Source organism: Lissotriton helveticus, chromosome 10 (genome assembly GCF_964261635.1).
Source record: "Lissotriton helveticus chromosome 10, aLisHel1.1, whole genome shotgun sequence".
Classification (NCBI taxonomy): Eukaryota; Metazoa; Chordata; class Amphibia; order Caudata; family Salamandridae; genus Lissotriton; species Lissotriton helveticus.
This window is the reverse complement of record NC_136071.1, coordinates 527,510,312-527,534,493: the sequence shown is the minus strand read 5'-3', so window position 1 is coordinate 527,534,493 and position 24,182 is coordinate 527,510,312. Positions and strand designations below refer to the sequence as shown.

General features: G+C 46.2%; 1 protein-coding gene across 1 annotated transcript in view; it reads left to right on the top strand.

The window, feature by feature from the left end:
* The window catches only part of LOC144785371 (uncharacterized), a 337,243-nt gene that overhangs the window by 135,901 nt on the left and 177,160 nt on the right, over window positions 1–24,182 (top strand). Inside the window, exons 5-6 of the mRNA XM_078664322.1 lie at window positions 1,161–1,311; window positions 22,444–22,529. Of these exons, the coding sequence (XP_078520448.1) occupies window positions 1,161–1,311; window positions 22,444–22,529 (237 nt within the window). The remainder of the gene's footprint in view (window positions 1–1,160; window positions 1,312–22,443; window positions 22,530–24,182) is intronic.

Here is a 24,182-nt window from a genome sequence, read left to right as displayed (position 1 = left end):
TTTCCCTCCTCCTCTGTACTGCTTTCCAGACGCTTATTCCATGCCTAAGTTGGGTGCATTCTCATGTGATTGCAAGTTTTTTCATGCGTATATGAATGTTGGCATTTTATTATGTGAATGTATATACTTGCTATGTACAAACTTATGTTACAAATAGCGTCTTCCAAGCATTATTTCGGTACTGCTATCTACTCTGATTCAGGCATGTGAATCTATGAAAGACACCCTAATACTGGAGAAGAACAATAGTTACTTACCTGTAATCTGTGGTTCTCCAGTATTGGTGTCTTTCATAGATTCACATGCAACCCGCCCACCTCCCCTCTGAGGCTCTTTAGGCTAGGATGTTTTTAGCTTCACCCCTGTGCGAGACAGGGCCGGCTTTAGGCATGTGCAAGCTGTGCACCTGCACAGGGCCACCAAACCCCAGGGGCCACCACGCCAATACATATCCTTAATATATTAATCCTCTGAGGATGGATACATATTTGCGTGGTTGCGCCTGGCAGGGATTTGGCGGCCTCCGGCTCTGTTCCACTTCTAAACACCCTGACCCCCTCCCCTCTTTACTGGCCTGCGCGCTTCGCCCCGCCCAGACCCCCTCTTCCGGGCCCCCTACCTACGCTCGCTGCCCAGGGCCACCGTGAGCCTAGAGCCGGCCCTGTGCGAGAAAATCTGAGAGCCTGAGCCTCTGGGGAGAACATTCTAGTGGGTGCTGTCGCCTGATTGGCTGCAGTTTGGTCTATACAAAATGACTAGGATAGTCATGAGTGTGGAAGTTTTTACTCTTGTAGCTTGGGCTACTTTACTTCCTGGTTGGTTATTAAGTTTTTTTCTAAGGAAATTATTGCATATTACTGCTTTTTATATACCGTGGGACTCCCACTCCAACGACGGGGAATGATTCAGGCATGTGAATCTATGAAAGACACCAATACTGGAGAACCACAGATTACAGGTAAGTAACTATTGTTCTTACATTTTACACAACTCTACAAAGTACCTAATACATATGTGGACTACTTTTCTTACATTCTGATAATTGAACACATATAAATTCACTCAAATCATATCCCTTCTCGGAAACTGGGCACATGGTATGCTACTGTTTTCTTCAGGATTCCCTCTACATGAGACCTTTTTCTCTGGTTTTGTTTCAGGGGTCGGAATTGGTGTCTGGTGCTGATTCCAAAACGAAGAATGCCAAAGAGATCCTGAATCGTTTGGGACAGATGCCTAGTCAACAAGAGGCTTTGGAAAAGCGAATCACAGAAATTGAGAATGAACTCAGAAAGCAGGCGGAAGACATAGGTGAGCTTTGCCAATGTAACAACAAGAGCTAGACATCATATGACTGGTAGAACAACTTCCATGTTCTAGTTATGTTAAGGCAGTGTAGGTGATTTCAGTAGAGCTAGTGTCAAATCTTGATGCTAAGAGGGTGTGGCAAGTGACTGATGCAAAACCAGCAGTATTCACCAATTACATCAGTGCAAGAGTACGTAACCTTTGCAGAATCGACTCCAAGCCACAGAGGCTTCAGCCTGACCATAGTTGAATTTGACATAACCAGTACTACAACTGAGCTGGCAGAATAGTGTTGCTGGTGGATTAATAAATTTCCTTGGAATAACTCTCCACCTAAAATGGGAACTCTTCAGAGCTATTTTATTTTTATTTCCATAGTTTATGTGTCACCCTTAGATTTTAAGCAGTTAGTTTCACTTTAAATGTTTTTTTCTGCATTTCTGGACTGAAGTGTACTCTTCTGAAGAGCTTTAATGAGAGAGAACCACATGTCAAGCATTGTTTTATGTTTTTTGCTGGTTAGGATCATTATCAAGTTCTAAGAAGCCACTAAACCATCTTTGCAGGCATCTGAATGCGTTTGATCAGTGGTTCTTAACCTGTGGTCCGAGGACCCCGGGGATCTGTGAGGCCTACTCAGGGGTGCAGCAACTGTTACAAAATTAAATATTGCTAAAGTTAATACATTACAATGAATAAAGTATATATAAATGTGTGTGTATATATATATATATATATATATATATATATATATATATATATATATATATATATATATATATATATATATATATATATATATGAAGAAAGAACTCGCCAAACAATCCCAGCCCTGCCACGTTCCACCGGGCTGGAAAAGACGAAGAGAGAAACCCGTTTTCTTGGTGCCAAACAAAGTGAGTTTATTTAAACATATTCTCGCTCAGCATGCCTGCCATTACGCGTTTCGACAGTAAACACTGTCTTGATCACATGATATGATCGCAAAGCCACATGGGGAGTTTAAATACAATATTTATATTCATCAACAATCTTTATTTCGATCTATGTGATCATAAAAGATGTACAAACAAACAACAATACAATATTTAAAACTGTAGAAAAGGGATTAATCAGTTAAAAAATCCATGACATGATTCATAGCTTTTTTTAAAAAAAGAAATGCATCTTTAAATACAATCGTTTCCAGTTATTGCAGTTAGGTTCTTGGAAGTAAATTAGGGAGAAGTTAGTCCAGGCACAGTGGAATCACTTATAATTCTTGCGCGTACTCTCCACATAGCTGTCAAAAACTTCGCCATTACAAATACTGTGGGAGATGTAAGATCAGTTTTAAGGACTCTATAGGCTGGGGCATAAGTTCGGAAGCCCAAGTTCCTTAAATATGGCATGAGCCAAAAGCTCCTAATGTTGCGGTAGGCTTTACAAAATAAAACCACATGAACGTCGTTTTCTAATTTATGGTTACACGCGGGGCAGTTGGGTGTGGCCTGTTTATCGTCCCAATTTTTAGTGAGCGACCTCAAGGGAAGAGAGCCATATCTCCATTGTAAATAAATTTTCCTCACATATACAGGAGACATTGCATCAAGGACATATTCAAAACTATAAATGTCTTTTATTTTAATGAATATGTCAGTTAAAGAGCCCTCCCGAATTGAGGTAATAGATCTCTGGAGCATGAAGCCATAGAAAAGTTTGGAAAGTGCTTTCCTAGAAAGCCTTAACGATGTTGCTTGGGGATCGTTCCATAACTCTGGGACTCCAAGGGTTATACACATATCTCTTATATACTTGAGCCATTGAATTTTGGATATGGATATCATTCTAAGAAGCTCTTGCAATTCGCTTCTATAGTGACTCAAATCTTGACTACTCCAGAGGCGCCTCCAATAGGTCAGTGGTTTAAGGCTCACTTCTTCGCTAATTGGGCACAGTGCCAAGTCCATTCTCAGCGGAAGTAGTGGAGTGCTTAAAGGGAGAGCCGTCAGGTGCCTAATAAAATTGTTCTCGGCGACTTGAATGGAGTGGAGTGGTGTGTGGCCCCATAGTTCAGCCCCGTAAATGATACCACCCCGTGCTTGGGCCTTGTAAATTTGTATTGCAGGTGCCAATGGGCGAAAGGGGGATTTCTTAGCGATTCTAGTGATTGCACCCGCCCTCTGGATTAGTTTGGGGGTTGCTTTTGTTTTGTGCGGCAGCCAGGTTAGGTTGTGATTAAGTGTTATGCCCAGACACTCAATCACGTTAACTCTCTCCAGAGGTGTAGGTCCTAAACGAGGATTTGGACAATTTTTGTGTTTGCGGCTCAGGATCATGAATTTTGTTTTTGTTGGATTTATTTCTAGGCCCCTTTTGTTACAAAAGTCCAGGAATCCATCCAGGATCCTTTGCAGCCCCATTGGTGTTTTGGACAGCAGCAGGGTGTCGTCCGCAAACATAATCGCGGGCACCCTGCTGCTGTTCAATGATGGGGCGTCGATGTTGGCAATTTTACAGAGGTGTTCTATCACCCCATTTGTAAACAGACAAAACAGGGTCGGGGCCAACACACACCCCTGCCTAACCCCACGTTGGACAGAGAACCTATCTGTAAGCCTACCACCCTTTCCATACCTTACCCGGGCGTAATTGTTAGTGTGGAGCCTAACGAGAATCTGTAGGATGTCTCCGGGGACACCCATGTCCTCCAATACCGCCCACAACCTGGCCCGAGGGACCAGGTCGAAGGCGGCACGGAGATCCACAAAAACTGCATAGAGTGACCCCCCTTCTACATATGCAGTTTTCCAAAATAAAATATTTAATCTCAGTATTTGGTCCACTGTAGAGACACCCTTCCTAAAACCTGCTTGAAGAGGACTCAAGATCTCAGTCTCTTCCATCCAACATTGGAGTCTATCCAGGATCAGCCTACCGAACAGCTTTTGACTGACATCAATGAGACTGATCGGACGGTAGTTGGCGGTGAGCAGAGGCGAGCCCTTTTTATATATCGGTACCACCTCTGCTCCCAGCCAAGTGTCCGGTATCCTCATTCCCTCTAGGACTGCATTAAATAAGACCATTAGATACGGAGCCCAGATCACAGGCTCCTGCCTAAAGAGATCGCCAGGGATCCCATCTAATCCCGGGGCTTTTCCAGATGACAGGGCCGATATGGCCACCTCGACATCTTTCAAGGTGAAGGGGAGTGATTTATGCGTGTTGGAAATACTGAGTTCAGATGGTTGTGACTCCTCTGCCTCAGGGGCGTATAGCCCCTGGTAGTGATCTTGCCAAACATTGGCTGCAATGTTTGGTTAACTTGCCGATGGGAGATCTGGGCAGCCATGGTTAATGATTCTCCAGAATCTACGAGAGTCCCTGCTAGCTAGGGCCTCAGCCAGATTCTCCCAGTGAAGTATATCCCACTCCAGTCTTGCGTTGTTCATGAGTGCCTTATAGGCACGCCTTTTGGATCGGATCTCCAATATACTGCCTCCCTCTTTTATGGTCATAATAAGGTCTTGTTTTGCCAGACGGCATGAACGATTATACCAGGAGTTGTTGGACTGCCCTTGTATTTTTGGACGTGCCTTAGTTGAAAAAACTAGTTCAAGCTTCTGGGTCAGATGGGTATGGATTTGAACTAAAACCTCATTTCTTTCCGTCGTGGACGGTAGACCCCCTAGTTTAAAAGCATCCTCGAGAATGGGCGTAATCCCCGCGTAAAGAGAGGTAAGCCTTTCTTCACTGGAGGCAAGGGTATCCCATTTTATCCGCCTCCTACTGTTCTCTAAAAGGAGTCCTCCTGTCTGTTTCTCCTCGCCAATCACTTTCTCGCAAGGGATCATATATTCTAGCTCCAGGGTGTTATGGTCACTATCCTGTCTTGGCGATATTTTAAAATCGACCACCCTTTTCCATGTCTTTAATTGTACAAGGAAGTAGTCAGTTCTAGATTCCCTCCCTTGCCTATTAAAAGTGCGTTGTGAGGGGATGTCGGACCGAGTACGACCGTTGCAAGCTCTCGACCCATGAGTGAGATTGAAGGTGTTGATCTGTACAGCCAGAGTTGTCCATGCTCTGGGGGGAGGCGCTTCCGTCTGAGGGACCTGCCAACTCGAATCCTCCTCAAGGGAGGGTCCATCGAGTAGACCAGGTAAGGGCTCAAAATGAGAATTGAAGTCACCCCCTATTAGATAAGACAAGTTCTCGGGGATAGTTTCCAAAACACAGGAAAGGAGCTCTATAGTTTTAGAGGTGGACCCATTTTTGACTGGCCTTGAATAGATATTAATGACCAACAGCTTCAATTTGCCTGGCCATTCAAGGACGACAGCCAATATATCTGCAGAGTCGACTGGATATCTTGATGCTCGGCATCCTATGTCTGAGGCCACCCAAGTTTCCAAGCCCCCAGACGGTCTGCCTTTCCCACCCCATACCGCAGGGATTGAGAATATATGGAAGCCCCGATAATGGGACTCCTCCCTTGACCAGGTCTCTTGAAAAAGACAGACACTGTTTGATTGTGTTAAGTCCGCCCAAGCATCTGAGTCTATTTTATTTGTCATGCCTGCGACATTCCACGAGAGGATATTTAAAATTTGTGGGGATTTTTGGGTATCAGATTCCTTTGGTATAGGGATTGTATTATCTGGGGAGTGAGGTCTGATTATTTCCCCCTCATCTACCGACAGGGCATCTCTGGTGGTATCCGATTTATATGGGACGTCACGTGGTTCAATGGCCCTAGAAGTACCCGTCTCCTGGGTCCAGACGGCGGGGGAGCGGATCTGAAAATTATTTCCTTTTACGTGCTTTCGGGGTGTGGAGGCCAGCTGTCAATCCACCAGTTCGAGACAATCGTAGGGATTGTACAGTGGTAGGGGTGGTGGCTGATAGACTCTTTGGGGCCATGGGTCTACTCGTACAAATCCACCCCCTCCCGTCCTTCTTCTCGGGACAGTTTCCCATCCATAGGAGTCACTGTAAGTGTTTGGGCGGAATGGGGGTATCTGTGATTGGATGAAGGGTGTCCTCCTCCTTTCATTGTTGCCCTGCCAGTTTCCCCTAAAGTTCTGCTGGTGTCCTCTACTAGGAGGCTTAATCGTGTGTTCATTGGATGGATAAAAGAACGATAGGGGAACAGGCTGGATGTTGCTGCCTTCATCTTCCAATGATGGATTGCAGACAAAGGCAGCTGTTCCTGGGTCACCAAAACTCACCAATAGGCAATCGCCGCTGATTGTTTTTGGGCTCTTGCCTACCCAGGAGACCCTTCTGACCATGCGGATATCGCTGGTCATTCCTCCAGGGAGTGGTCTATGCGTCGAAAGCCAGTTGATGACCTTATTTTTTAACGATTCTTCCGTTTCGTATGAGTCTACTTTTAGTTCTGGTACCCCAACTAAGATGACAGTATACGGGGCAACCTCTGGTGGTAAATTAACGGTGACCGTTCTGGGTGCCTTTGGCTTTTTCTGGTCGTCCCTATTCTGATTAGCGTTTGAGGAAGGTGTTAGGGAGTTCATTGTTTGTGGGATAGGAAGCACTTTGGACTTGTCTGCATTTAATTGCTGTTTTGTTGGTTGTGACTGTTTGGGTAGACCGGGGGATGGTTTTGTGACTGATTTGAGGTTGGATGGTGGATGTTGATTAGTGCATGTATTTGAGATATTAACACCTGTTGTGGATGTAATCACTGGTACATTAGGTGTTACAGATTTATGGGTATCCGGCCTGCTGTTGTGTTGTGTATCAATAATGGATGGAGTGAGCCCCAGAGCCCCAGATTTCCAAGTGTCCATAATCTGCATAGCAGTCTTTTCTATTTTTATTATTCTTGCCTCCATTTTTATTAGGCGCGCTTCTACGGGGCCTATAATTGACTTTAAGAGGCGGCCTATGTCTGCTAAAGTTATATCATCTTCCGGTGACTCCTGATTTTGATCTACGGTAGGTGGTATGTGATCAGTTGGAATATTGGACTGCAGCTGTTGCGAATGGTCAATTACTAACACTGGTGCAACTTTCTCCTGAATATTGTGGGTAGGGGTGGGTAAAGTGGGAGTATTCCCTGTTTGTTTTTTAGGATTTTTGGACTTTTTGCCCCTATTTGAGTTTTCCCCCTGTACCCTTTTTTGGACCGCTCCTTCCCGTGTTCCTCGATTAGTGCTAGATGACCCTGGCAGACTTGAGTTGATGCTTACTGCGTTCGATTCCTCCCTGTTTGATGCGACAGCAACCTCCCCCAGATTTACATCATTAGGCAAATGAGCAGTTTGTTTTGTGGGCAGTGGGAGAAGACTCATGTCATCTAAGTCGCCTAGTGTGTCCTCAGTAAGGTCTAGGCCATCAAATTGCTGCGCCCCACCCTGTGATCCATCATGTTGTGAGTTTTCGAGGCGCCTAACTTCAGGGGTTTTTGCCATAGCTATAGGACTCAGTGAAGACCGCTTGACCCACTCTATCTCCTGGGAGATACGTCTTTCCAGTAAGTGTATATCGTCTATTAAAAGGGAGTCAGCTTTCAGGAAATAGTTATCAATTGTACCCTGGGTTGGGGCAGTTGACGTATGAGCGGTAGCTGCCTGATTGACTTTGCTCCGGGTCTCCATGTGGCTCATGTTTAGAGTTAGGGCTCGGAGGGGGGTACAATACAAAATACTGCTTTAGGTTATTGAGTGGATGTGTAGTCCGTACCTAATATAAATAGGGTGGGCCAGTCCAGTCCTTTCCGTCCTCGAACGGCCTCAAACGGCCCGCTCTTAGCCCGGTCTTTGCTCCGGGCTGCGTCCCGCGCTGCGGGAGAAGTAACCCCAGTTATAGAAAGGTTAGAGGGCGGAGAGGGCGGGGTGCGGGCCGGCAGGGAGAGCGGACCGGAAGTTGTCAACGGTCTGACAGGGACTCCTGGGAATTGGAGTCCCTGTACGCTCGCAGCCCTGCAGCCCTCCGCCGAGATTGCAAAAGTATTTCCAAGTCTCCCCGACTGCTCCTCCTCACGGTGTCCTGGCGACGCGGCACCCGCGGAGCGGGTGCGGCGAGGTGTGGTGAGAGTTCGTGCAGTCCATGTGCAGTCCACACAGTCTTGAGGCAGGTGGGCGCGACCCAGCTATTCACTTCAGCAAAATGTAGAAATGGTTTCCCAATGAGGGCTAGGGAGCAAGGGGTTTAAAGAAGCCCTCCGGTGGGCGGGGGGCGGGCCGGCAGGGAGAGCGGACCGGAAGTTGTCAACGGTCTGACAGGGACTCCTGGGAATTGGAGTCCCTGTACGCTCGCAGCCCTGCAGCCCTCCGCCGAGATTGCAAAAGTATTTCCAAGTCTCCCCGACTGCTCCTCCTCACGGTGTCCTGGCGACGCGGCACCCGCGGAGCGGGTGCGGCGAGGTGTGGTGAGAGTTCGTGCAGTCCACGTGCAGTCCACACAGTCTTGAGGCAGGTGGGCGCGACCCAGCTATTCACTTCAGCAAAATGTAGAAATGGTTTCCCAATGAGGGCTAGGGAGCAAGGGGTTTAAAGAAGCCCTCCGGTGGGCGGGGGCGGGCCGGCAGGGAGAGCGGACCGGAAGTTGTCAACGGTCTGACAGGGACTCCTGGGAATTGGAGTCCCTGTACGCTCGCAGCCCTGCAGCCCTCCGCCGAGATTGCAAAAGTATTTCCAAGTCTCCCCGACTGCTCCTCCTCACGGTGTCCTGGCGACGCGGCACCCGCGGAGCGGGTGCGGCGAGGTGTGGTGAGAGTTCGTGCAGTCCACGTGCAGTCCACACAGTCTTGAGGCAGGTGGGCGCGACCCAGCTATTCACTTCAGCAAAATGTAGAAATGGTTTCCCAATGAGGGCTAGGGAGCAAGGGGTTTAAAGAAGCCCTCCGGTGGGCGGGGGGCGGGCCGGCAGGGAGAGCGGACCGGAAGTTGTCAACGGTCTGACAGGGACTCCTGGGAATTGGAGTCCCTGTACGCTCGCAGCCCTGCAGCCCTCCGCCGAGATTGCAAAAGTATTTCCAAGTCTCCCCGACTGCTCCTCCTCACGGTGTCCTGGCGACGCGGCACCCGCGGAGCGTGTGCGGCGAGGTGTGGTGTGGTGAGAGTTCGTGCAGTCCACGTGCAGTCCACACAGTCTTGAGGCAGGTGGGCGCGACCCAGCTATTCACTTCAGCAAAATGTAGAAATGGTTTCATGCAGTTTTAATCACCATTCACAATATTTATATATATATATAAAGAAACAACACTAAAAATGTGTAAACGTTTTTTATATGTGATTGTGAAAATATGTCAATATTTGAACATTTGTTTTGTGTATACTTGTTTTTGTATTTTTATGTATTGCTTGTAAGTTCCGTGACTCCCATCTTCCAATACTGACTCAGGGGGGGTGGCGGGGCGGGGGCAGCGGATCCTCTGATTCCAGTTATGATGGTTAACAACCACTGCTTTAGTTGAATTATAAGACTCAGATGAATCAAAATAAACGTCTTAATTGATCTTCTGAAATTTGAATGTTGTTAAACTTGCCTATGAAAGAGGCATGGATGATTTTCACTAATCTAGCGGTCAAGTAATTTGCTGAGATACAGACATTTCAGAAGGCAAAAGAGCGTAGTTTATAAAGTAATGCCATATGTGATGGTGGAATACTTGGTTTAAATACAGACATTTCAGCAGGTACATAACCATCAATGCTGAAGCAGTGGGTCTCTTTTGGAATTTTCTTACCTAAAGTGGTAGCTGCCTTGCAGTCCTTTTTCTGTTTTATACCGCATCTGTCCTGGGTTTAGAGCCAAAGGTACATACGCCGACTATCCGCTACAGGTTAGAAGAGTGCTCAAGCATGTACGTCTGACAGCAGGGGGGAAGGACGAGTGGAGCACGGCGGGCTCAAGAGGATGCTCACATGCGACCTTTAGCTCAAAGCCCAGGACAGATGCGGTATATTCCCTGACTGTTGTACGTTCCACCGACGAATCTACCGAACAACAGTATAACTGGTGTAGTATCTCATACCGGTGTCCATTGTTTTTTCATTCACATTTGTTGATTCACATACTCCCCCTTTTGCAGTAGCTGTAAATTGATCCGAAGGCCGCAACACTTATATAGGTCCACAGGCCGAAAGATGTCGATCGTTTTTGGATGCAGCTGACTCTAAAGTTCGGCAGCTACATTTCAAGCTATTTGTTTTTAATCTTGTCACAGGGTAATAGAATAAAGTTCGCCTAAACTAACGTTTTATGCAGTTTTAATCACCAGTCACTATAGCACTGCACCTCACCTTAAACACACCATGGTCATATAAGGTTTTAGGACCATCCTCTCCTACATAAACATCCCTGAGCTCCTCCCTCGTAGTGAGGGGGTTGTAGCCCACGTCACCATTAGGCTTATGACGCGAGGAGGCACCCCTATGATGAAGCAGGACACCTCTGGTGTGTGAGGGGAACTGTCCTTTAAAAGGGATCCCCCGAGCATGGTAAGCAGTTTCCACAAGCCCAGCTAAGCCCAGCTGACTTACCAGTAGGACCTGTGGGCACTTTCTGTGTTTTTTGATCCTGATTAGGAGGACCTGCCATCTGGGTCTGCTGTTGAGCGGCCCCATTGGGTTACACTTTGGGCGCATTACGCTTACCCTGTGCTGGGGAGAACAAGGCAGACCAGGGCCTCCCGCTCAAGCCTGGTCCTAGATCCACAAGGCACTAGGGCTCCTGCTTGGAGCCCGGTGGGCCACTGTGCGCTGGCTCAGAGCCCCACTCGACTACACTGAAGGCATCCAGCTGCTAACACAGGGCTACACTGCCAGGGCTGAGGGGTGGAGCCATACCCTCGTGCCGATTAGTGGAGAGAAGCAGTGGGACTACATGACAGGCCCTGCAGACATGGGCTACTTACAGTATTCAATCACTTCATAAATCAGGCAGTCCGCCCTACAGCACAGAGATAGTTGGAGGCTTGTGGCGTGCTGGTGGTGTGGCGAGCTAGGTCCGGTTAGTTGGGCCTGCTTGGCTCCCTGATGCAGGCTGCATAGGTGGCTGTGCTAGTACTGGTGCGGCTTGTGGCTTAGCAGTGGGGGGTGTCCATGAGAACCAGCGTGTGACACACACCCTGGTGAGCCCCCGGAGTGGCGCTTTGGTCTCATCGCAATTCGAGGGCCACAAAGAATTCTGAACAAAGTCCCCCGGCCCACTTGAGGTGCCGCATTCGCGAAACACAATGGGGAAAGATAAGCTGGGCGCTACGGGTCCGAAACAGAGCACACTGGACCAATACACTACGTCAGCGAGCGGAGGATCAGTGCCTGGCCCAGTACCAGATAATGAGGCACTCCTTGTGGCCATTACAGACGCCAGAGACACACTTGGGACCAAGATTGGCGCTGTTGCCACCATAGTCTCCTTCTTGCGCCTAGACCTGCGAAAAGCAGTTGATCGCATCACAGAAGCTGAAACTAGGGTGTCTTCCATGGAGGACAATGTGACAACCCTACAGCAGCACATCAATAACCTCACGGTCATCTCTCAAAGAACTTGCATCCAGGGTTGAAGATGCGGAAAGCCTCGCTAGGCGCAATCATTTCCAATTTGTTGGTTTTCCAGAGGACTGCGAGGGCAACTCGATGAATCGCTTCCTCACTTCATGGCAAGATTTGCTGCCTGCGATATAATCTCCATGTGCTTTGTAGTCGTGAGAGCCCATCAGGCACTTACGAGGAAACCACCACCCCCCCCCCCCACCCCCGCCCCGGGGAAACCCCAAGGCCTGTCATCACTAAGCTGCTTAATTATGCGGACAGGGATGCAATATTACAGTTTGCATAAGGAAAAAATTGTCTTCGACTCAAGGCCTATAATGATTTTCCCAGATTACACCTGCCTCGTACAACAGCAGAGGCAGTCCTTCACAGGAGCAAAACGGAGACTTCACGACCTTAGTATCTCATACGTGATGCTTTACCATTACAGGCTCCGTGTTGTGTATAACTCAATGAACCATTTTTTCGATTTGCCTGAAACAGTTTTCGCCTGGTCCGATTAAGGCGCCAATTTAAAACCACATTCACCACTGCCACTTGAGTCCGACTCCTCCAAGGGCTCACAGTAAAACGGATTGCGTCGGACGAAATCAAAGAGACAGCATCGCTCTGGGTCCGACTGGTGCTCTTCTAGCCCTGAACGCACATCCTGATCATTCCAAGGCCTGTGAATCTCCTTTTTTGCTTGTATCTACATGTCCGTTGGTTGGAACTACTCCGTCTATCTTGCACCGAGAAGAGGTGGACATTGTATATTGCGGCTGACCTGTCACAGACTCTCGTACCCCAATGTTAATGTTTTATGGGAATGTTGGGATCCATTGGCAGGGGAGCCCTGGGTTCTCCAGTTGGGGCCTGGGGTATTCCATTCCGTGACAGATGCTCCTAGTTCTTGGGTGTATCGGTGGGGGTAGGCGGGACAAAAAGGGGGGGGTTCATTGAATCTACTGTTTTGTTGTTTCCAGTTTTCTTTCACACGCAGACGTTCATTCCAGCCTTCACTTAGTAGGAAAGTATTTTTAGACCGAAACATTGTCACATGGCCACACAGCAAATTGCCTCTCCTGTGGGTGACCTCACTGTGGTAACAAGGAACGTTCGTGGGCTGCTTAATAAAATCAAGCATGGGGCTGTCCTTCGGCAAGTTAAACGGAATGGTGCCAACATTCTTCTCCTGCAGGACACTCATCTCTTGTACAACAAAGCTCCCTGTTTAGCCAGGTTTGGGTTTCAGCAGGTCTTCCACGCAGGTTTTACTAGCTGCTCCTGAGGAACAGCTATCCTCAGTCATAGACGCGTCCCCTTTGTCCATAGTAAACACTGGGCGGATCCCGGAAGTAGATATGTCCTTCTGTCGGGCACACTCTATAGGGAAACCACTTCACATTGGTAGTGTATACGCACCCATGCCTTTAGGGAACACATTTGTTGAGAGCATCACCCGTCAGTGGAGCGATCTCCCAGAGAGCCTGTCTATCCTGGGAGGCGATTGGAATGATACTATGTCATCGCTTGATAGGCGGCAGGAATCAGGTGCATATCCTCCTGCGGTGGCCTCTAAGTTGTCACTGCTTGCCAGTGCACTTGGATGGGCTGATATATGGCGTGAATACCATCCCGCTGAAATAGGCTACACATACATGTCCACAGTGCACGGCTCCATGTCTCGTCTAGATTACTTGTTTACACCACAGAAATATATCCATGTGTTTTCCCAGGTTTCCCATCATCCCAGAGGGCTGTCTGATCACTCCCCTGTCACGGTTACACTCCTCTTGCACTTCCATAAGCCTCCCCTCCAGTGGCGAATGTCCCCATGGCACCTTCGAGATCTGGACTATCAAGAGTGCCTGGACACGGCGATCCAGGAGTATCTCACGCTGAACACTGACTCCGCTCCCTCCAATGAGACCTTCTAGGAAGCCTTGAAAGCCACCATCAGGGGGGTAGATATCAGCTATAGAACGAATGACAAACGTCAACGCTCCGCTCAGCGGATGGAGTGGGAAACCCAGTGCGCATCCCTTGAGGCATAATAACACAGGCTCCTAGCTCAACCCTTCAGCATAACCTAGCCCTCACGCATCAACAGCTACACCAACACCTGATAGAGGTTGTGAAGGAGATTTGGTTGGTATCTCAACACCGGATACACCAGTGGGGAGATAAATCAAGCAAAATGTTACACAGGCTTTGTCAATCCGACCGTACTCCAGCCCTGGTTCCAATCATTAGACGTCGCGATGGCGTCTTACGCTCATCCCCCGCAGAAGTCATCACAAAATTCGCTCACCACTTCTCCACGCTATACACCCGTAAGGAAGCAGCTCTAAGCAGACCTCATAGCTTAGTTCCTTTGGGACATCCCCCCCGAGGCTAACAGACTAGTTTAGGGATCAACTAGATGCCCCCATAACAGTAGATGAATTGACGGCGGCACTCACGGTGACCTGGCCGGGCCCCGGCCCCAACGGGTTCCCCATAGAATTTCTTAATTCTCACATGTCCTCGTTGGGCCCACACGAACTGGAAACCATACACAAAGCTCTTGAACGTCAATTATTACCCCGGCGCTGGTGCCAGCCCCAGCCCAAGATCATTTTATTTTTGAAGCCCGGTCGCCTGTCCGATGATTTGTCTTCATACTGCCTTATTTCCCTATTTAACTTGAATCCAAATTACTGGGGAAAGTTCTCGCAGACCGCTTGCATACTTGCATTCAAGATCTGATCCACCTAGACCAATTGGGCTTCATGCCGAATCGATGCACTTGTCATAATATTCGCCGTGTCCACAATTCCATGGCACTGGCCCCAGAGCTAAGACGTCCTGCTGCAATACTTCTTGCAGACATTGATAAGGCTTTTGACTCCCTGAGCTGGGAGTACCTATTCCAGCTTTTGGAGGCGGTTGATTTTGGCTCACGCTTCCTGGCATATGTGCGTCTATTACACGCAGAACCCATGGCCTCCGTGCGTATCGCTGGTCATCGCTCTCCCTTCTTCTCTATTAGCCGCGGCACCCAGCAGGGCTGCCCCCTGTCTCTGCTTCCATTCGCCTTGGTAGTGGAACCCCTGGCGGTTTGGGTTCGCAGAGACCCGGTGCTCCGCAGCTTTGAGTGGCCAAGGTCGCAACCAGATCATATAGCTCTATACGCAGACAACGTCTTATTTTTCATGGCGGATCCCTGGATCTCAGGTCCGAGAATCTTGCAGATTCTCCGTGTTTTCGGTCAGACCACTAGACTCCATACTAATCCAACTAAATCTGTGTTATTTCCAGTTTGCGGGCAACAGGGCAGGGGTACATAGGTATCCCAGCTCCAACACGCTACTGATGGTTTGCAGTACCTGGGAATATTTATGTCTCCCTGCCCTACGACCTCATGGGCGTGCAATATTAACCCGCTCTAGGCCGGCCTCCAGGGGGAGACTTCCATAAGATCCTCCCTGCCCCTCTCACTATATGGGCGTGCAGTAATTTTCAAAATGGTCTCACTCCCCAGAGTGCTCTATCACCTCCAAAACTTCCCATATCATATACCAAAGTCTTGGTTTGCACAAATAAATGCTATACTTAATAAATTCTTGTGGGGTGGAGGTGAGGTCAGGGTGGCATTATAGACCTGTGTGCAATCTACATTCTGTGCTGGCATAGCGGCTGCTGACGTATACTCATATTATGTGGCCTCTCACCTCCTAGTTATTGATGACTGGTGGTATAACACACCTGTAGTGGAGAGGTGTGGTGCAGCGGCCACAACTGCTGACTTTGGAGCACAGGGTTCACAGTTCGATCCCTGGCTCCGGTGGCAGCTCAGCACCATGTGACTCTGGGCAATAGCTCACTTAATTTCCACGATAACCCCCAGCGCCTTGAGACCCGTAAGGGTGAGTAGTTTGTGCTTTAAGAGTACGGATTTACATTTTTAGGTTTCGCCTATTATCATTCGCTTGCGAATGTAATAGGCGAAAATTCAAGGGCTTGATCGACTAGTGAAACCACTGGCGTTTCTTCCCAGTGCATGTGAGGTCACGTGACCACAAAAGCGGGTCACGTGACCACACAAGCACGAGCATCTCCCTAATCCGCCTGCCCCCACCAGGCTCGCATTCCCGCCCCCCCACCAGGCCGCCCATCTGCCTGCCACACTTCTCCTCCCCTCGCACGCATTCCCGCCCCCCCACCAGGCTCTCCCGCCGCCATCCGGCTTCCCTCCGGCCATTTGCCAGCATATCAACACTCTTACAAACACTACAGTACGTGATATGAGGTTTGTGACCGCCTGCGTGCCGGTAAAGTTTGATTAAAATAAACTGCAGCATTATGGAAGCAATTTTCGTTTTGGCTTTTTAAAGGTAAACATCAAATGAGTCAGTCGTAAACATCAAATGAGTCAGTCGTCTCTCCGCGCTCAGTCACGCCACTTCTCATTCTGTCGGCCCTCCGGCCATTTGCCAGCATATCAACACTCTTACAAACACTACAGTACGTGATGTGAGGTTTGTGACCGCCTGCGTGCCGGTAAAGTTTGATTAAAATAAACTGCAGGATTATGGAAGCAATTTTCGTTTTGGCTTTTTAAAGGTAAACATCAAATGAGTCAGTCGTCTCTGCGCGCTCAGTCACGCCACTTCTCATTCTGTCGGCCACAGCGGCGGCACTCGGGTTGAATGCCTTCGGATCTGAGGGCACTGAATAATTGATGACTCAGGCAGGCCGGTGCGGGAGGTCTGCATGAGTACGCAGAAGCCGACCGTGTGCACTCGGTTTTGTTTCGGCGTTGGTTTCGCATTTGGAAAGTTGGAGCTATTGGTTTTGTAAATTACATTTTATATTTATATATCGTTATTGGCATTGTCAATAACAATATATAAATATAAAATGTCATTTACAAAACAAATACCTCCAACTTTCCAAATGCGAAACCTATTGGCAACGCCAGTGCTTGTTTTTTTTACAGACCCGGCATTTGCCCTTGAACATAAGGCAATGGAGGAAGTTCCCCTCCTTCGGTTGCTGTACAGCACACGGTCACTTGATCCTGTCCTTCGCGCCAGCAGAACACCAGTTCAGCTATGGAGATATACTGTCCGGCACATGGGGTAGCATGGACGTCTGACACGGACAACACCATTGTGGCCTGGTACCTTCATCCGCCAGGTGGCTGCGTTGCAGGGGTTCCGTCAATGGGATCAAATTGGTATCTCCACATTAGGAGACATTATTCAGGGTACTACTCTAAAATCCTTCTCACAATTCCAAGAAGAATTCCATCTTCATAAATCCCAGTTTTACAAGTGTCTCCGATTACGCCATGCTTTGACCCCAACGCTTCTAAATCTAGATGACCTCCCGGAGGTTCACCCTTTGGAGGTTCGCCTTCCTATGGGCGAATTGGGTGCTCACAAAATCCTGCAGATCAATCAAACATTGACTACACTCCACCACGACCCTCAACAAGACTAGGAAGGTATGAGAAGATGATAATCCAGAGTTTACTGATTACGATTGGGCAGAGGCTATAACTAGTCCCCGGGGTGCCACGGTGTCCTCCAATTCAAATATGTTCACTGCGTATATTACACACGCCTTCGTCTTTGGAGGATGGGGGCCATAGCATCTCCCCAGTGCCTTAGGTGTGCCAGGGAGGAAGGGTCGTTCTTCCACATGGTATGGAGCTGCGCTGCAATACAGCCCTTTTCGCTCAAGGTCTCAATCTGCCTTAAAGAGGTGTTGTCTTGGGACCACCCACTCGACCCTAGATTGTTCTTACTTCACAGTACAGGCGATATCAGAGGGAACCGTTACAAACACCACTTACTCTTCCTTGCATTCACGATTGCCAAGCATGATATTGCCCAGCTATGGAAAGGAACTTCCCCACCCACAATTGGGAAATGGCGGAAGGCACTAGATAATTGAATGGGTGCAGAGATGGCGGTCTTTCAGGCACATGGATGCCCTCAAAAACATTGGAAAAATAGTCAAGATGGGCTACATACCGGGGCATAGACCTTCCTCCTCTTCCGTCGCAAACTCCCTGATCAGCAGCTTCTGTGAGTTGTTGGGGGCCATGATGTTTGAAATTGGGCTCTTCTTTTTATGAAATGTAAGCGAAGCCTACATGCGGAATGCACTGTTCCTAGAGAGAAAAAATCTCACAATTTCTCACAAATTTCATATTCTAAATAATATGTGATCAGCCTTTTTCTTTTCCCAAGAAACACATTTATTTACAAAAGGATATATTCTGACCTGTAACCATTATTTTCAATTGGTTCTGGTTAGCTGACAGAATTGTTTTATACAAGACAAAAACTTCTTTTGAATGCCTTAGTTTTAACTGTACATGACTTTTCAACATAAATGTATGTAACCACTCATAGTGTTCCTTTGTACATAATCATGTAGAAACGTTACATCATTTCAATACTCGGTCACTAGACTTGCGAAGAAGCGTCGCCCTATGCATTTCGGGAAGCCCTGTTCCCTTCTTCGGGGGCGAGTGTCTGTAAAAATAAATTATAAGAACATGAGCTGTCTATCACTCATTTTATATTCTGACATGATCTGCCATGTTTATATTATACACATGCGGGGGATACTGATTAAACATTTTAGCAATACAACACATGACCAATATTAGTTTCTGATAATATAGACCTGATTCTGGGCAATAGTGGAGTCTAGCGGTTTATCTGTTGTAAAAATCAACCACCGTGGAATAGCTGTGGGTGTTTGCTCTGGATAATACCTTACAAAAAACGTAACATAACAGTGAATAAACAGCCATTAAAGTCAACGTGAACACTGTGGTGCTAACTCGTATACTCATTGTTGAACGAGCGTATCAGACAAATGTAATGTTGTCGTGCTACCAACATCTCTGAAACATGGGAAACTTAAGCCATCAATGTCAAATATGACGCTAAAGGTACGTGGGTGAGCATGAGCCATTCATCTGTATTCACACGTGTTTGCCAGTGGGGGTGGGGTGAGAATGTCTGCGTAAAGTTTCGTTTTTCATTTTCAGTTCTTTATATGCAAAATGTACCTAATGATATTGCCATTCTCTGTAATCTGTCAGTGTCTTGTTTTATAATGGCATATCTACGGCAATTTCCAAGTGGTACTATAACAATCCCAATAAAATCTGTTTAAAGAAAAAAATCCACTGATTGATTAATTGTGGTTTCCGAATTGCAGCACGTAATCTCAAGAACATTTTCCTGCTACCAATTATCACAAGGCCAGAACTGACTGAGATGGTCTCATTAATAAGAGATGCAATGTCACATATATCTGGTCTGATATAGATGCTTTGAGCAGTATCACTTTCATTTATGGAAGGAGTCATTGTTTTCCACAAGCTTTGGCAAACACAACAGGTTTGGCAATGGCAAGCGTGCAACTTTGAATTTATTTCTTCTTATTTTATTTTTATAAACCCATGCACTAAGCAAAGAACGGCTTGGGCATACCATGCTAGGGGAGTGCCAGAGCTGATGTGCCCACTAGCCCAGGTACACCAGCCCTTGCAATGAAGTGTACACCGTTACATGCTGTTGTATACATGTTATCAAGAAAACACCTGTCACTTACAGTGTAAGACCATCAATGGATGCAGTGGGCTGACCCATTGCTTCATGCTCTTTACTATGGTGAGTGGAAACAAAAGCTGATGCTTGAACAGACCAATGAACGAAGAGGAAGGAAAAATCCCCATCTATCTTTGTGCATTTGTATATTTAGGGAAGACAGACAAAGCTGCTTCTAGACCATGGCAGAATGCATCGAACCAGCCGGGAGAGAAGGCGCGCTGGATTTGAATGCGCTACTAGTCAGAAAACCTCCTTATTAATGGGATGGATGGAACAGGAAATTCGGAGCAGATTATCAATACCTAATTTGGAGCCTGATGATGTCCAAGTGTGGACAAAACGCTTTGGCTGATTGATTTGCTACTATATTGTGTGGATCTAACGATTTTAAAGATTTATGAAATAAACCACAGATTTTGAAATTTATCAAAGACTTCCTATGAACTTTTTTTTGCACTAAACCATTACTTGAATAATGGAGTTGTGAACATTGTGAACCGAGGCACTCCTTTCAGGATAGGTTATGAATTCCTGTTGATTAGTGGCCCAGTGTCAGTGGGACAATTGGAAGTTGAGCGTGGATGGACTACCTAATTGACTAACCACTATTACACACCAGTGTTCACACATCCTAGCCCTCACCGCCTATCGAGTTGGATGAACTGTTTCTAGACCAGACTTAACAAATAAATACATGGGATATGTGCGGTAAGAGAAATATGATTTGGGTGGATAGTGAAAGACCCATACCAATTCTTGACGAATTGAAGTGGTGTGGTCTTTGACATTTTTTAATGGATGTATCTGAGTCAAAATTAAGGTACAAAACATTGGTTAGCCAGTGGTATGGCCACTGACTGGTTTTGAGAGATGGACAGACATTTTGGGAATGACAAATATTCCAGATCACACTTTGCACTTTCGAGACTTTTCACATTGAAAATGTTCAAATGGAGCGAATAAATTCTCAAGGGAAAACAGTATAGAAGTCTTAATACCTCTGTCACTTCTAATGAGGTTGTCTGTCTTGTAGCCGAGCCATGTAACACTAGACATGGCCAATGGCTCTGGAGTGGGTCCATTGAAACAAAAGCTGCAATTATTTGCAGTGCTTCATTTGTCTTTAACCCCTTCCATGCTGATGACGGCCATCATGCATCACGGTGGGTGTGTGCTGATGACGGCTGGGGGCCGTCATAAACCCGCCCACTCAATAAAACTGCCGCACAGGCGTAGAATCGCAGCCGCGCCCAAGGGGTTAATACATTATTGAGCCACCAGCCAAGTATGAGCTGGCAAGTATTTCACGTTTAATGTAGACGAGACACTTGGTTATTACTTGGTGTGACATATTGCTATCCTGATTTCAAAACACATCTAGATGCAGGTTAAAAAGGTGTATTTTTGGAAGATAATTTGAAGCATCTGCAGAAGAATGCATGTCCAGTTTACTGCTTAGCTATCCCTTATAAATGCCTTTCTACCGAGTAGAATGCTTTTGTACATTGTTGCATCTCTGAGAAAATGAATATGTCTCTACATGAGCTGTCATAGAAAACCTAATTGATTGCTGTCGACTGCATCAGGACAGAAGCAAGCTTTCATTATATCCCTTTGTGCCAGGTTCTATATCGTTAGTGTCACTTTCATTATTTTTTAGACGTAACTTTGAAAATGACATTTGTTTTAATCCTTATCCCTTTGAACACTCTGTTTTTTTCTCTGAGTTATGATAATAGGGCAAGGATTTTTAGATCAAATCTATAAATGTGTACCTAAGTTTGAATTTCATTGCTGTTTAGAGGCAGGTTTGGTGTTAGCTAGAAAACACGACATTAATCCTTTGAAGAAAAGCCACTGTAGTTAATTGTGATGCAGATTCATATTTTGACAGTAAAACAACTTTGATTTTATGTTTTTCATAACCATTTTTTTAAAACAAATGTTGCGGCAAAAACATGAATTATCACATACAGATGAAACTGTGCATATGGTGATACAACAGGACATGGTAACAGCATGTCAGAGAAAAACAGTTGCTTCCATTGACAGTCCATAGAAGGAGCACCATTTCCCCCACACCTGTTCATGCTTATGGGGTATCCCATGGAATATAATCAGGCTTCTCCTGTTGCGCACACCAATTCACCCCCAACATCAACACCGGATCATGCGGGGTGCCCGTTGTCTCAATGTACGAGCCACCTCTCTCTTGGCAACTAAGCAGGCCACCCTAAGAAACATTCGTTCAGCCTGTGAGCCCTCCAGTTATTCAACCAGCCCCAGCAGCACATTACGGGAGATCAAGTCCAGAGGGCGTCCAAGAACTGCTGATAGCTCCCGGCGCACCCCGTTCCGGAAGATGGGCAGTGCCGGGCAAAAACAACGTTGATTTTACATGATTTCTTTTAGAAAAGATGTGTTTAGCTAGGCAGAAACATAGATTCTGGAATGCTGCTTAAGGTGAATCTAATATCAAAACAAATTAATCAAGTAAGTGGGTGGTTGTGGCTTACAGATGATTTTACAATGGCAAATCTAGCAAATAAATTTCAACACAATTTCTGAGTTCACAGACATGTCTGTGCTATGCCTCCTATGAAATGCGACTTCTCACAAAGGTCTTCCATGTGTTCCGGAACCACAATATTTATGGTTACAACTGACTCAATGTTATTGTTCCAAAATGTAACAACTGGGCCTAGTTTGTTGGTCACTTCCATTGCTGTCTTGACATAGATTTTTCATGATCTTTCATGAAGGGCTATTTATTAATGCATCCAGGATTTAAACATATGAACTCTTCAGTAACTTTTTTCAGCTCAAGTGATGTCTTCATTCGTATAATAAAAAGTGAAAACGCATAACTTTGGAAAGATTGAGAAACGGCAAAATGTACAAATGGTATCTTTTTTTAAAGTTAAACTGAATCAAAGCAAGACCATGAAATCCGCAAAAAGCATGTCCCATGGGCATGTAATACCTTCCCTCTCTTAAATGGAGTTCTTGTTTTGCATTTTTAGCTAATGTTGGAGTCCCTGAAGACTTATTGGAACAACTGAAAGATATGAAGAATGAAATAAACATGCTACAAGCTGAAGATAAGAAGGTATTTTTGTTCTCTGATGGCCCTGCTGCTTCAGCCAGTAGAAACTGGGCTCTGTCATCTTGGCCAATTGATAACCTTGTCTTTCCTCAAGAGAAAAACCTTTTCATGTATTCTGTTTTGTCTGCTGGAGACAGGGTCTGATATTGTGTCTATTAATCCTCTCTCAGATCCTACTGTTCCTGCTGAGGGTGTCGCGTTTCTGCCACAAATTCTTATTTCTATGGTAGACCTTCATCCACTGTTGGAGTCTCACAAGTCAGCCTATGAGAAAGTTTAAACTCTAGTCCCTCTGTCAGACTTAAGGTTTTTTTCCAAGCTTGCTCAAGCGGTTCTGTTCCCACTGTGGATTCCAGTTCTAATCCCTGGATCTGGTTGCTGCTGGGCGAGGCATCTTTACCTCTTTCTATAGTTTGCACTTTGCTTTAGGAGAGTTCCTGTCTCTGTTCTTGAGGGGCCTCATTAAACCTAGCACATATTAAGATGTCTCTTTCTTCGACCTTTGCTCCCCACAGACTCAGCTCTTTCTGGGATGAGTGAGACTATTGTATCTGACAAAATTGAAACTGTCTCTGTTTGACACATTTGTATTGGCTCTGCTTCTGTTCCTCTGATTGTGGGATGTTTTTATAGAGAGACCTGCGTATTTGTTTACATACTCTGTTGTCTTTGACTTGAACTGAGGAACCAATCGTCCTTCAGTTTCAGCTGTACCTGACATCTTTTCACAGGCTATGGCCCTGAATTAGGGTTTTGTGAAAATCCTCTGATTTCTAGAGGAGAAGCTAAATATAATGAAAAATCCACTTGTGAATTGGTCCGGGAAGTGAATTAAATACCATTTGGAGGCATTTAATGTTCAAGCAATGTTCAATCTATTGGTCTTTGCAAATAGAGAAGATGTGCAGGAGGAGGTTGCACAATCACTTTTACCATATCTCTGATGCTGCTAATTCAGGTAGACAGAACACTTTGGCTGATGGTGCAAAGATCTCCACTATGGGAACATTAGAACATGACTGGCCAGGAACGCATAGCTAATCAGGACAGAATGAATATCAGGAGAATATGGATGGCAAAGCTCAGCCTTCTCTGTCGAGTAGTTCGTGAGCTACTGGTAGCCCTCCACCTACCTGTGAGTAGCTCTCCTGTGTGCAGCCCAGCCTACTAAATAATATTCTTGTGCTTGGTTGAATTAATATATGTGTACTAAATTGGGAGTATGCATTTGTGATGAAGATGTGAGTTTCGGTATGCATAAGCTGATATGTGTAGCAAAATGGCTGAATTTCCAAAACATATTTCATGCTGATATTTGAGTGGTTAATTATGCGGTGTTGGGGAGACTTAATACTAATATCATCATCACCTTGGTGACAGGCGCATTGCAGCAATGGGTATTATGTATTACCCACACAGGCATTAACAAAACCTTGTTTACACTACTGCTGGCAATGTTGCCTGATGCACTGAGGTGATCAGTGGTAATCTTGCATAGGGTGGCCACAAATGTAATCTTACCTGATGTGGTCTCTATTACAACACTAATAATATTAGTAGCTCAGGATGATTTTCATTGAACATAAGTAGCTCTTATCACATAAAAGGTTGGAGACCGTGGGCCTATCTAGTAATATAATGAGGCTGATAAAGTGT